General features: G+C 37.9%; 1 protein-coding gene across 1 annotated transcript in view; it reads right to left on the bottom strand.

Moving 5' to 3' along the window:
* Positions 1-14,389, bottom strand: part of WWOX (WW domain containing oxidoreductase) — a 437,105-nt gene extending 422,716 nt beyond the window's left edge. The window contains exons 1-4 of the mRNA XM_015874118.2: positions 14,191-14,389; positions 12,752-12,816; positions 11,414-11,471; positions 9,825-10,003 (exon numbers count right to left, since the gene is read on the bottom strand). Of these exons, the coding sequence (XP_015729604.1) occupies positions 9,825-10,003; positions 11,414-11,471; positions 12,752-12,816; positions 14,191-14,297 (409 nt within the window). The 5' untranslated portion in view covers positions 14,298-14,389. The remainder of the gene's footprint in view (positions 1-9,824; positions 10,004-11,413; positions 11,472-12,751; positions 12,817-14,190) is intronic.
* Positions 14,390-14,974: the final 585 nt, after the last annotated feature.

Here is a 14,974-nt window from a genome sequence, read left to right as displayed (position 1 = left end):
AAAAGCACATTCTGAGTGGAGAGAGAAATGGGACTGGCGAACTCTCTTTCTATAAAGCTGCTCTTTGCATCAGCAGTAGCTTTAGGCAACAAAACAGCTTTTCCCACTGAAGCAAAAATGGAGGATAAAAAAAAACCAGAAGTTTTCTAGTTACTTTTCCAGTACACTTCAGTTCTATAGGCCAACAGTATCATAGCTTTCTGTACTGCTGAGCTGAGCCCTAATTAAACATAACAAAAAAATTAGTTGCATGTTTTGAATCTCCTTTTGGCAAGTACAACGGTGCAATGTTAATGTAAGAAGTAAATTTAATAAAGAGAAATATTTCATCCAAGGCAGAATAATTAAAAGACATACTGTGCTGTCAGCTAAAGCACTAGATCCTCCAAGCTTTAATCTCTATTTCATGAGAAATACTCAGTTGTATGTAAAGATACTGAAAAAGCACTGTTTCAATTCATGCTGCAAACTGCTTTTCTTAAAACAAACTTGATATTTATTTAGATTAGATGCACAAACAGTTTAGAACACATACAAGACAAATAAATAATAAGCCAAGTTTCTGTCCTGAACAGCTCACAGATAGGTCAGTGAATGTGTCTTTAAATCAAACATACGCAGCTAGCTAGGTGCTGTTCTTAAGAGCTCACAGTTGTGCTGTGGGGAAAAAGGAACAGATAAGCAGAGTGAACAGTAAAGCGCTGCTTGATTTCTGGCAGTCACTACTCACATCTGTCTTCAGGGAAAATGAGGTAATACAATTTGTTCAGTTAAGCAACTGAAGATTTTAATACAAGAGTCACTTCAGGATCCTGGGGAAATAATTGAGTACAGGAAAGATGCAGTTCATTGTTTGTTCTGATGCAAACAAATGAAAGGAGATGGCCAGAAAAGGGCAAGATAAGACACACAGGGGTTTGGAAATTTAAAGTCCTGCATTACTTCCTTAGAATTCTACTTTTTCTAGTTCATAGCGGGTCAGACCTCCCAAGGTTCAAAACTGGCAAACCTGTTGGGTGTGCTTTAAACTACAAAGAAAAGAGGGAGATGAGAAGCTGTTATGTAACTCAAATGATCCATCATGTGGTTCCGACATAGAAAGTAAGGCAGAAAGTGGAGTTCTGAAACAAGATGAAGAACAAGAAAAGTATTAACAAAAACCGTCCACACAGAAGAAAGAAAAATGGAAAACAAGGATCAGGAATCATAAAACTGTAGTGTAAGGCCATGTACAAAAATAAATAAATAATCTATTTAAAGTCCTCTTCACCTCATCTTCAAGCAGGGCATGAAAATATATCAATTATACTCTCCACCATAACTGGGGTATATCTGCTTAGATGACCACATTGATGGCCTATCTGCCTATCCTGAACACCAGCAAACCATACAGAAGCTGAAGGATTTCTGATTGAACCAATTTTAAACTCGCATGTTTTTGTTCATCTACCAAAAATTAGACCTTGCTAATTTGGGGAAGGGAATGTTAAATCTAAAAATGACTAAGCATAAAAAGATTAACGTCTAAAATAGGAAGAGCTGCCAGGAGAATGAGCATACCAGACATTTCTGAAAACCCACTGTTTTTCTGACATAAGTCACACATTATGACATTGTTATGAAGCTGGTAAAAAGCGTTATAGTTATCTATGGCTAGCAAGGATCAAACTGAATAGTGCACTGGAAATGATCCAGACACCAGCAAGCGTACTTCCAGCTTCAGAAATTCAGCCTCCTTTATCTGCAAGTTCCCCAGGTAAATAACTCTGTGAGTGAAGAGTCTGCTGATACTTATTCACCAAATTACATTATATACCATTACTAAGCATAGCTCTGCCTTACTCTGCAGACACATAACTCTTTGTTTTTCCTAAGTGTTTAGCAGATACAAAGCCAATCAATATTCCTTTGATCACAGATTAAATTGAAAAATATATACAATTAATTCATTATCTCCATTCACTCAGGATGCTAAAAGTGTGCTGCCACGTAGGTCAAAAGCATTTTTACATGCTCTTCACCACACATTTCTCTAAGGTAGAAAATAATCCAAATTTACTTTTGGCATTAAAAACAATCATTCAACAATATTTATACCTGTCAGCAACTGGATTTAGACCAAAAGAAATAAAGAACTTAAAAAAAAAAAAAAAAAAACACAAAAAAACACAAAAAAACCCAACTTTATTCACTTCTAGTAGTTATATTTTTTATTCAATATACCTTAACTATACAATCTACTACAGAACTAGACTAGCTCTCAAGTACACTTCTTAACACAAAACAGAACAAAACAGTTCCCATTCTGAACTGGAACATGGATATGGACATAATCTCTACACTTTGATCAATTACCGCAGCCATACGTTGCTATAAATGTTAAACAAGGTTAATTATGCAGTTCCCAAAATCCCAAGTAGCACCCTTAATGTCTGTAGCAGAAGCAAGAAACAATTCTCATGCTTGCCAGTGGCAGAAGAAGAACATAATCAAAACTTCTCAAGTCTTCTGGATCTCTGAATATACAATATATTGCAATATATATACACTTAAGTCAGAGTACATGCAAATGATCTAAATACATACAATCAACACGGAACTGCAACTGCTGTTCACTCACACAGATACGGCCAAGAAAGTTAAAAGGCAAGAAGGACAAGAAAAAGAGCACCACATAAGATGACTCCTGTTCTCCTGTAAAATGGATTCTAGAAAATATAAGCACGGGCATACAGTTCAATCCCATCCTTTGCTAGAAAGGTTCTATTACAAAAAGTAATCATTATTGAACCTTTTCATTCAAGTGCAATTTCTTACATGTTACAACAAGTTTCACGTGCGTTGTGAATTTCAGCCAAGGTTGATGAAGTTCAGTAACTTGGCTAACCAACCATGTGTGCCACTCATTACAGAAGTAACAAATAGATTCATCAAAACGGGCATGAAAAGCAATATGAACATCTGACACCATTTTCAGCTTACTCAATAAGAAAAATAAATTACGTAAGTCCAAGAGGACCTTTTAATATTTACAGTAGGTAACAAGTGGACAGTAGCAGCCTTATGTGAAACACAGCAATAACAGTATTAAGCCAGAGTAAAACTAGAGCAGTGGTACTCATGAAAAAATTAATCACTGTGACCAACCATAAATTGTGGAACTCACACCATAATTTAAAGCCATACAAAAATAAAAAATAAAAAATAACGCCCCTTCAGAGATTACTCAGAGCTTGAAAAAAATAGCTTTTATTAGCTTAATTGTTCAAATCACATCAAGACTAATGTGACAGTTATTAACATTCAGCAAAAGAATGACTTAGAAGGTCCATCCCACAGGCACTTTCCCTTTCTTAAACTATGCTTTTCCATACTGATTACCCACATAATGTACACCAGTAATAAATAAACAAAATTCAAAGAAAACGTGTCATGCCCACAAGAAGTAGCCTCAGATAGATAATAACTGTACTCGTATTCCCCAAATACTTTGGTACAACAAAATTCATGCCCACTAGAAAGTAATGGATTTCTTTGAAAAGACATCCTTTAAATTATTAGTAAATAAGCTCGGGTTTTTAAAATGTGTTAAAAAAAAATAAAATAAAATAAAACTCTTCTGTAGAGACTTATATTTTATAGTACAGATACTTCTATGGTTTAAGATAATCCATGCTGAGTTTGGTCTACACATGTGGATCACAGCAGCTTGCGTATCAGCCAGTGATTCCGCCAGGACAAAGCGCACACACACCCCAGCTGCACCCAGGCCAACAAGGCTTTTCTGCTGAGGTTCATGAAGGAAAAGCTACAATATACATCAAAGAATAACTCTCTTGTGCTTTCAGAAGCCCAGTAAATACAAAACTATCCCATTAAAATAAACTCAGGAATAGCTAGGACTCAGCCAAGAAAAATAATTCAAAGTTAAACATAATATTACATATATATACATATGTCTTTCTCACAATGAGCTCTGAAATCAAATACAACTAACATCCACTTCTGTTCTCCCATGTGAGACACTTCCAGCATGAAAACATACAACCATGCAAAGGCTGTAATAATTCATCGAGTGCAACAACTTATGCTGGTTAATTGACAACACAAGATCTACCTCCTCAGCAAAACCTCTGTTCTTTCCTTCTCTCTGCACATCTCTCTACAACACATGCACAGAGAGCCTTCTTAATAAAAACAGGTTTCATTTTGTTAATCTGCACGAATAAATAAATTTGTCTTTGAATCAAACTCTTCATTAAATAGAAAGAAAAAAAATGATACGTGGGTATGAGGAAAAGACCATTCAGGATGTGTTGCCAGAAGTTGGTTCCACCACACTGCACCCCTTTTTTTTCCTGTTCTCATGAGGAAAAAAAATGATGCAAATAATAGGAAATTACTAGGAACTAAACCCCTTGCTGTTATAAGAGACACAAAAAAAGAGATTTATACTTAAGAAAACATTGAGCAAAGTCAACACATGAACTGAGAAAAATAACCTTACAGACCAAAGCTAGACAGATGTATTTTATCTTAGAAATTGTTTTGTCCAATACAAATATCCAACAAAAACAGGCTGCTTTTTCAAGATGATAAAATTCAGGTGCTACAGCATGGAAAAGAATTCTAAAACCATAATAGAGCTGAACTATTCCTCCCTGACAGATTCGAACATCAGCAGGCTTAGACCACCAAACACCATGCACTACAGCAAGAGACATGGAACATACTTAAGACACTCAGACTAATACTATTAAGATCTAAGTCCTCAGTGATACATGTAAGGGTATGTTTTATTCTTTTCCTATGACCTCAGTTTGAGTCAAATTAGACCATTCACTGCTCTAATCAGGATTCAGCAAATATTACCTTGTTTGACGAGACTGATAAAAGCCAGCCTCAGTGAAATGCCATACAAGTAATCCCAGCAAGTTGTGCAACCAGGAAGATTTGTCACCTCCACAAAACTCTCCCCGGACAGAGCAGTTTTTCATTTCTTAAGAAGTGAAGGTGCTCTCCGGCATCAACGCTTCTCATCTCTCTCCATTCCCAACAGAATGCATTGGGTAAAAGCTCTCCACCATGCACTACAGACATTCAGTGATCTTCGCTACAAGTTTAGCTTCGCACCCCCTACATAGTGGCTTAGAAACCCATTGATGAATTAAGTACTCTTCAATTGATGTGAGAAATGCAACAAATACTAACCACATGTGTAATGAGCCTGCATGAGGACAGTTTCTGAATTCAGGGCAGGTAATACTGTGAAAGGTACATGAGAAACTACATGGCCACTTAATCCATATTTACCACAAAGGCACCAGCACAGGTGAACAAGATGTAATCAGTTAATATTATCATCACAGTAACATGTAAGTAAATGATCAAGTTACCCATTGTCCAAATGTTACCTTCTACAGTTTCAGTGCTCAGAGATGTGTGCGTAATTATACAAACTCTCACTGCAATTAGTTATGACACTTGATACTGGGAATACAGCTCAATAAATACATTTACAGTGCATTTCAAAACCTTCATAGGCTCTATTCTGTTCTGGTATTTGAACTTAAAACATGAGTTTCAGGTCTAATTCTCTTCCCCTGATAGTTGATATTGGATCCTGAAGAATTAACTATATTTGTTTAAAGGGATGAAATGGACGTAGCTTAAACCAGTTTAAAAAGGAGGACAAAAGAAAAAGCAGCTGCTAACTGTATTTTAACTTTCCACACAAAATGTAATACACCATCAGAATCAAAAGCAGAAAGAGGAGAGCTATAGGAATAAAACAGAATCTTCTGTTTTTACTATTTACAAACCAGAGAGATCAGTTATCCAAGAGAGCCCAAGTTATAAAGCAGGTGCTTATAATAAGTACATCTCCCAAGCTTTGGCACAGGTACAATGAAAACTGTTAATGTTGAAGTTCTGTCCAAAATAAATAGAAGAAATAAAGATAGTTTCTCACACCATAAGTATTTGGAGACTGAAAACTCATTGGAGTAGCAAGTCACATTTTATGAACTGATTAATAGCACTTTTATATAACTTTCCTCCTATCAAAGGCCTCTTCATTTCATAACAACAAAAGCACCAGGTGAGAGAGAATTCTATTTAATGAAAACAGCAACTGACAACTTTTGTTGTTTTGCTTTTTCTGTTTTTAAATCCCATCTCTGATAAAGTATCATGAAGAGAAACATTATAACAAGTGACATTATAACTGAAGTTCATGGATTTTGTTCAGTATTTGACAAAGTTACACTGAGCAAAGCCAAAAATGTTTTACATTTTCTGGAGACAATTTGTGCTTGCACCCCTCAGAAAGGCAATTAAGAAATGTCTTCTGACTTTCACACAGCACAAAATGCAAAGTATTGCACTGGTAGTTGACTGTGTCTGAGTTACAGTTTGGGTGTGATAATGAAAAAAATCTGGGAAACGGATTTGCCGAGTCCTTTGCGGAACCTGTTTGACTGCACAGAAAATATACATTTTGCCCTTCCATAATATACTGCCACAGTACTTTCAATTTGCTGCTCATTTTAACAGTCATAATCGGTTAAACACAACTTTACCTGGTACAGGAAATAGAACATGTAGTTTCAAGGTCACGTCACTGTGTGAATCTTAAAACCAGACTACAGTATATACCATAAGACTAGGAATAATAAATTTGCTACGCTGTTTCCCTGACATTAAAAACAATTGTTCTTTAATTATATAGATAGATTACTTATAGTCAAAAGTGCCACATATACTACAAAATAAAACTTAGATAACACCTAGCATATTTCTTAAATTTATTATTATCTATTTATTTAATTCTACCTCTGATAATTAAGAATACATTCACAACAACATTTCAGAAGCATTTACCAAAACAGTAAAAACCGCCAGGTCTCTTTTGTTCAACATTTCCAAAGAGCAACAGAGCCCTCTAGTGAAAAAAAATCAGAAAGCATGACTTTATCAGTCCAAAAAGCAGGCCAGAGAACTACTACCTCTTTAACCTGTTCACATTTGGAGACTTACTTTGTTTTACTACACCAGCTTTACAACACATCAAGCCAGGTTATCCCCATTTCCACAGTGATGCTCAGGCTATATGTGATTCAGCTTAATAGAAGAGGTGGGGAGCAGGAATCTGAAGAACACTTGTACTACACTGGCAGAAGGTTACCAAAACTTAAAAAAGAAAAAAAAAAAAAAAAAAAAAAAAGAAAAAAAAATACTAATACTATCACTAAAAATCACAAAATCACTAATAACTCTTGATCTCCCTCCTCTGAGCTGCTTTTACTGTAAGAACAAAGTAACTCTGGCCTTCTTCAAGTTGCTAGTGAAACTTAATGGAATATCTATACAATTCTATATTTTCTAGCATAGATTTTTTTCCAAACACTTTTCTAGCAATTTTAAAGACAAGGATAAGAAAGTAGGCATGCAATCAAAAAAAATTCATATAGTCCACATGCCTGTTTAGTAATGAATAGGAATAAATAGAACTGGCTGCATACCAGAAGCTGAACATTAAAACAAACTAAAGTGGGAAGAACAGATCTGATCAAGAATTTCAGAAAGCACCACAATGTTTCTACACACACTTCTCTGGAATAGCCTACCTGAATTCTTCACAGTTCTGAATTTGTATAAGGAAATAGAATTCTATGAAGATCTATATTTTCTGACCTAATCTGAATAGAGTAGAAGCACTCTCCCAATGTTACAGACAAACTAGGAAATATAAATGGCAAAGTAACATTTGAGAAGCCAGAATGCACATTGCCACTAAGACACTAAGTCTGCTGTTATCATTTAATGTACATAAGCATAAACCTCAGAACTGCTTTCTTCTTAAGCCTTGCTCCAACAGCAACCAGTAAATAACATCCAACAAGAAGCCTAGAACTAGAGCAATACTAACTTAAACGTAGTATGCATGAATTAAGCTATACAGCCCATAACACAACCTTAATCAAATATATTTACCACATCAGCTTCATAGTTCTGTACTCTCTATGTACTAGCTTCATAAAGAAGTACACGCCTAAGGTTTATTTCATTAATGCTTCAGCTCTTTGCTATGCGTTTGACAAGCGGTAAAACTTAAATGTGTACACAGTTCATAGTAAGTCTGTGTTAGTAAACTTTAAGAGTGTATGAACATAAACACACTCATGGGGCTGAACATAAACATCTGTGTAAATATGCTTACGTGATTAACTTTAAGTAGAAAGAAAAGGCCGAATAAGAAGAAAAAAGAAATCACGTGCATGGTACCAAGGCAGCTGATGAATCAATAAAGCCAATAAATAACATCATTGTTACTTCAGATGCTAATCACATTTTACAACATGTTCTTATAGTCAACAGTCCACAGGCAAAACAAGACCTGACATGAAGAAAGCTTGCTTACTTGTGATCGCCCCAGATTATGAACTTAGGGAGAAACATATGAAAAAGCCTTGACCAAAGCATCATACACCTCATATTAACCTTCCACCAGAAAGTCTGAGCAGCAGCTCTTCTCCTGATGAAGCACTCATAATCCTTAAGTGTTCTAAGACTGCACAGTTGTATACAAAGCAAATTCTACAGCTGGATACAATTTCAAGACATTCTATACTAAAAACATGGAGCATAAATCTTACTGAAAAAACACAAACTTTTGGTGGAGGTTCAATGTTTGCTGCACTAACTGCAATACTAATCTACAGGACTATAACAAGCAAAGACTATAGGACACGTGCATAAATTGTTAGCTAAAACAAAGCTTTAAATGTTCCATCTGGATGTTGTCAGATAACGCTCTGCTTTTCCAATGTTCTTGGATGTATTTCAGTCAAGACCCTACTTGAAACTAAAAGACAGTTTCCATAAGTGTTTTCAGTATTCATAAGGTCCCACCATGAAGACAATGGAAAAAAGACAGTCCCCACAAGTGGGGAAAAAAGTTTTATCTAAGATTTAAATGGAACCTAAGTTTACCTAAAGCGTTCAAACTTGACACAACCCCACACTGGTGATTCCAGTATTTGTGGCTCCTTCTTTGCTAAAGGGAACTTCAAACAGCCTAGCAAGTTACACTGGAGAAGGAATCCTCTCTCCTCAGAACAGCCCCAAGAGCCGAAACTTCAGTATAAAAATAAAACAAAGCAACCAAATAAAAAGCTCTCAAATACACACCAACTATAGAAATAGCATAATCTAATGGATATTTAGACAGAATGCACATCTGAAACGATTTATGAACCAGCCAGAAAATACTAAGAGAACACACATTACTATTTGCCTCAAGCAATCAACCACTATAGAATTCTAACCACAGGTTCATCATCAAGCTGAAAGTATCTTCAGAAATAAAGATTCCACAGCCTCTGCAGAAAACCTTTACACAAGTTTACTTGCTGCCATTAGAAAGTCTCAATATTTTATCTGAACTCCTTTGCAGCATTACAAACCTTATTCTTGCCACCAAGGTCATAAAAAAGGGAACTATTCATTTCCCCTTAACAGTTACATTTGATATATTTGTATGACATAAAATACTTCAATATTTACTGGACCAAAAAATCGGTTGTTTCAAAACTTTGTCATCCATGTGGCTCTCCTCTAAGCTCCAGATTAACTGCACTTTTATTACAAAAAGTACAAAAGCCCAAACAAAGTTTAGCATATCTAGAGGTTTTAGGCGAATATGATGTTAAGCACATTCAAATACCACAAGTACATAGATATTTAGTCAAAAACTGATAATGCCAAATTAGCCTGTAAGATAAAGGTTGACACATTTTACTGTATCTGTAATAGTAACCTACCTAGTCCTGAATTTGCTCCTGTGATTATAACCACTTTTCCACTCAAGTCACGACCCTGAAGTATTTCCATCGCAGTACTGTTTCCATCATATTTTTGTCTAGTAGGTGGCTTTACTGGATTATCTTCCACTGTAAAGGCCAATCTTGGATCCAGATAGGTAGTTCTTTTGTTTATGTGGCTGTAAAAGAACAGAAAAATTACACCACTTTGACCACTCTGTACTTGCATACAATTTTAAGTGTATGTCAACCACTGTTTTGTACTACTCCAGTCTATTACTTAAATGTCCCAAAATCGATCTTTTTTGTTAAAATTACACTAATTATTTTAATAACTATTTTTCTGATGGTGACAGTGTCCGTGAGAAACTGTATACAAATCCAATACAATTTGATTCTGGACTTGACACTCACATACAAACAGTATTTTGTCACAGGAAAAAAATCACATTATACTAGGGAAGACTACAGAGCTCTTCAAAAGGGACTTGTACTACTTCCCTGAAGCAACATACCGACAAGAAATATAGCTCAGTACTTTGTTTTTCCTTCTCCTTTTAACAACTGAAAACAAATAGCTTCATATCAGCTACAGTAATGGCATTACTTGATCAGATTCACCTTCCTGTAACATAGGCTAGCCTTCTTCAGACAGTTATCAGGAAGAGCAATAACTTTCAGTCTTCAGCCCTTAGTAACAGGATAAAGAGGCTATGCTATTTTGGCCTGTAAATATTCTTAATTCTGCTATTTCAGTTCATAGATAACTATTCCTTTTGATCCTGTTCCTGAAAATACACAGGAAGGAACTGTTCCCAGAAATCCTTTCCTGCCTCTGTGAACTTTCTCAGCCTTCTAAAGTTCTATACGACCTTAATTCTCATTCACTTTTCTTTCAGTTCTTTCGACTACACTAAGTCAGAGGTGCAGCAATTTTGTTCCCATCTTTTATCTTCAAAGAAACACTGTAACAATACCAAGTCATGAAGTTCCCATGTAGAAGTTACATGTTGCTGGTCTTTGGAAGCAGTGAAATGCCTTCTGGTAAGTTCTTTGTCACACTATGCAAAGAGTCATAACGAATATCACTAATCACATACAGGAGAAAGCTGACTCATCCAACTGAGGGCCCTGTCACTGAACACTTCTTTCCCCCTTTGGAGTCTAGCCCTTAAATAAGCAGGGAAGGGCAGGTGAATTGCTTGCACCTGTGCTTATTGGGCTAGCCAGCTCCATCAGCAGGTGCTCAATCACTAGTCCAGGCCACTCTTACATACATAGAGTGTATTAGTGAAGTTAAATAAATTGAATACACCTGCATAAACATTGCCTGAAGATCCACTGACAATTTGTCGCTTCAATCTGCCACCCACATTAGTATTTCTACACACATGGAAGAACTCAGTAAATCACAAATGGAAATTCAGAGGTTGCTAAATCCATAATAATTACACACTGATTTAAAAGTTTTACTTATAAATATCTTAGTCTTTCTAGCTGATAGTGTCACCGTATCATAACTGAAAAAGGCTACCCAGCCTAAAACAGCTGTTCTATTTCTCGATGTTCCATATTTTTATAATACTTACTCCACGAAATAGACCTGTCCACTTTCATCAGTCTCCTGCTCCCATCCATATGGCAGACCTAGGAAAAACATAAAACATTACCCCTGTACAAGAATATGAATACAATCAGATTTGAAACTTCTGATTTCTCAAATAGATGTTGGCAACTGTTCACGTTATTTCTGTAGGTAATGCAGCCACCTGCTGCACTTCAACTTTGGAACCTGAAAAGAGAGCTGCTTTCTTGATCACACACAATTTGTCTCTACAGTACAACCTAAAGTGAGCTGGTAAAATTGTAATGACCAGCACAGTAAGTAATTCTTCATGCAGGTTACATTATATACATTATAGCACAAAGCAGCAAAATGTTAGCATACTTTCAGGTACATACATATACAAGTGTCTGTACACTTACTTGTACACTAAACTGTACTGTTTCCTACCTAACCCTGACAAAGTAAATTGCCAAAACACTGAAGCAAATATAGGAAAAGTTACATGCAACATTAAAGTGGGAAGATCAGAACCTTGAAGGAAGGAGGTATGGGATATATTAAATCAAAGCTGGAAAAAACGTACTGAACAGGAAGTATTCGCAAAACTTGTAAACATAGGTGGAAGTAGCTGGTTATAATTGTATCAGCTCAAAATCTAGTGAGAACATCTAAGTTATAGGCCATAAGTAAAACAAATATGGACTGTCAAGAGACTTTCCTTAAGGGCTGTAATTCTTTTACAGAATAATACAAGCAAAGTATAAATCACAAATCCTCAACTGTATAGTAACAGTATCACCTGATATGTTCTTTTATGCCACACTCCTTTTTTGATACCCAAACAAGGCATAGCAGTGATTTTTATATTATCACCTATATAGTATCAGTGTATTTAAAACATTAGTATTCTTCACCATTTATCCATTCACACAAAACACTTCAGATGAAAAGATTTGTTTGCAATCTCTTTGTTTAAAAAAGCGTTTAGTTAATCTTTGTCTTCCAATATCCAGTCAGTCAACCTATTCAAAAATCCTACCAGTGAATACAAAGTCTGATTTTCTCCACATTTTAGCTCAGATAAAGTAAAGAGGACATCATGATGTTTTTTGCCTTCAGTTTCCTACTTCACAGAAGTATCCCTAAGTACACTGCACAGAAGCTTCTGGGAAGAAGCCAGGGCCTTTGAGAAATGTCATGGCTTTGGAAGAGTTCTGCAAGACAGGGTATGTTCTGCTCTGACACAAAAGTTCAACAGTTAGGGGAAAGCTTGTCTAGCTGAGAGATCAATATAGCTCCTGCACAGTCTTCAACTGATTTCTTTAACATTCTCACTTTATTTCAAAAGCTTAACACAAACCTCCTGCAACACGTTTCCTCTTCCCAGACTTAGGATGTTCCCACTGCGTTTTTTCTTCCAGGTGACTGTAGGGGAAAAAAAAAAGAAAAAAAAAAGGGTAAGTTTAAAATAATTGTCTATTAATCTTTTTTCTGGTAGAATTCAGCCTCAGGATGGGATGATTCTTAAAAGTGCCCCCACTGAGAGCTGCTCAAGTCCTCCAAAATAAAAACTGACAGCGTTATTGATAGATACACACAAAAAAAAATCATTACATCATTAGCAAGCAGCAAAATGCACACAACACATGCAACACTTCCTTCTTACAGCAACCATGCAGTTCACAGCATTTTCTATTAGAGAAACCGCAGCAGGTGGTCTGAGATTCAGTAAGTGCCTGTATGACCCACAGCAGCACTCACGCTTCAGGTGACATAAATAAGATCCTGAGATCTGATTCGAATACATCCCCACCTTAACACAGCTTAACAAACGCATGCCCACCGAACTTTAATAATCAGCTTGGCATGGAACTGACTCATCATCATAAAGTGCTTTAAAAGCCTTAAACCAAAGTATGCCTACTACTCCAGTTTAAAGTTCATGTTGTTAATGAGGCATGAAAACAGATTTCCAGAGTTTGCAGAACTAACACAGGTGTGGAGCTTGCACTGAATGCAACAGCACTGCAACACTTCTTCATCACACCTATGTTCAGACATGCTGGGAAGCATCCTCAGCTCGTAAAGATGCATCACACCACCGATGTAAAGGGCATTACTTCAGTTTCACAACCACTAACAAACTGGCTGAATTAATTGCATAACAACCACACGTTCCAAGAAACAGCGTTTTATTACTCCGTAGGTTGGCCACTCTCAAGAGCAATTTGTTTTCCAAAAGAGTTCCTGACGTCAAAATAAACTTACAGGACCCAAGACAAACAAACAAACATCCTCAGCGTTTATAAACAAAGCTTCAGATAAACTCAAAGCCATTTAAGTTTGGGAATCTGAATGACAGAACCGTTAAGGTTGCAAAAGACCCAGCCCAAATGCAACGCACGCCCACTAACCACGTCCCCCAGTGCTACACCTGCACGGCTCCCGAGCTCAGGGGATGAAGTCAGCTCAGCAAAGCGACCCCACACGGTGCTTATCCCCCTGAGGAAAAGAGTAACCCCTTGTAGCTCGAAGCAGAACGGCTGTAAGAGCATCACGGCTACAGAAACCACCAAAGAGGAGAAAAGTCATTATCGCACACCCCGCTAAGTTAGCAGCGCACCCCTGCAAGCATCATTGACGTAGCAGACGGTGCCAAATGCAAACCTCCACCATGAGCCGTAGTACACGGAAGATCCCGAGGAACGCGTTTATTGCGTTCAACTCACAACACGCGCGTTTCTTTCCTGCTCCTACAAGGAGCAAAACTAAGCTGGGCCCCCCCCATACCCGCCTTACTTGGCGTAGTAAACCCAGCCGTCCTTGGTGGTGCGCTCTTCCCAGCCCGGCGGCAGCTCTTCCTCGCTGTCCGTGTCCTCCAGCCCCGCGTACTTCAGCGCTGCCATTGGGACGGATGCACCGCACGGTACCGAACAACCCAACACAGCTGCCGCCCTCCGGACCGCGGCCGGCCCCGAACCGCCCCTTCCGTCCGGTTCGGCCAATGGTGCTGCGGGGCGGTCCGAGAGCACTACGGGAAACGTAGTTCGGATCAGCGGGGGAGATGTAGGGTGAACTGAAATGTTTCCAGATAGGAAGGGGTGGTCAGCAGGGATAGGGAGGTGATTGTCCCTCTCTACTCTGCTCTTGTGAGGCCCCATCTGTTGTACTGTGTCCAGGTGTGGAGCCCTCAGTACAAAAAAGACATGGAGATTTTGGAAAGGGTCCAGAGGAGGGACACGAAGATGATCAGGGGGCTGGAGCACCTCCCCTATGAGGACAGGCTGAGGGAGTTGGGTTTGTTCAGCCTGGAGAAGAGAAGGTTTGGGGTGACCTCATTGCAGCCTTTCAACACCTGAAGGGAACTTACTCCCAAGTAAACTCTTGGAAAGGGCTGACAATAGCAGGACACGGGGAAATGGTTTTAAGTTAAAAGAGGGAAGATTTAAGTTGGATGTTAGGGGGAAGTTCTTCACTAGGAGAGTGGTTAGGCCCTGGAACAGGCTGCCCAGGGAGGTTGTGGATGCCCCGTCCTTGGAGGTGTTCAAGACCAGGTTGGACGGGGCCCTGGGCAACCTGATCT

The sequence above is a fragment of the Coturnix japonica genome, chromosome 11, assembly GCF_001577835.2.
Source record: "Coturnix japonica isolate 7356 chromosome 11, Coturnix japonica 2.1, whole genome shotgun sequence".
NCBI classification, from domain to species: domain Eukaryota; kingdom Metazoa; phylum Chordata; class Aves; order Galliformes; family Phasianidae; genus Coturnix; species Coturnix japonica.
This window is presented reverse-complemented; position numbering and strand designations above follow the sequence as displayed.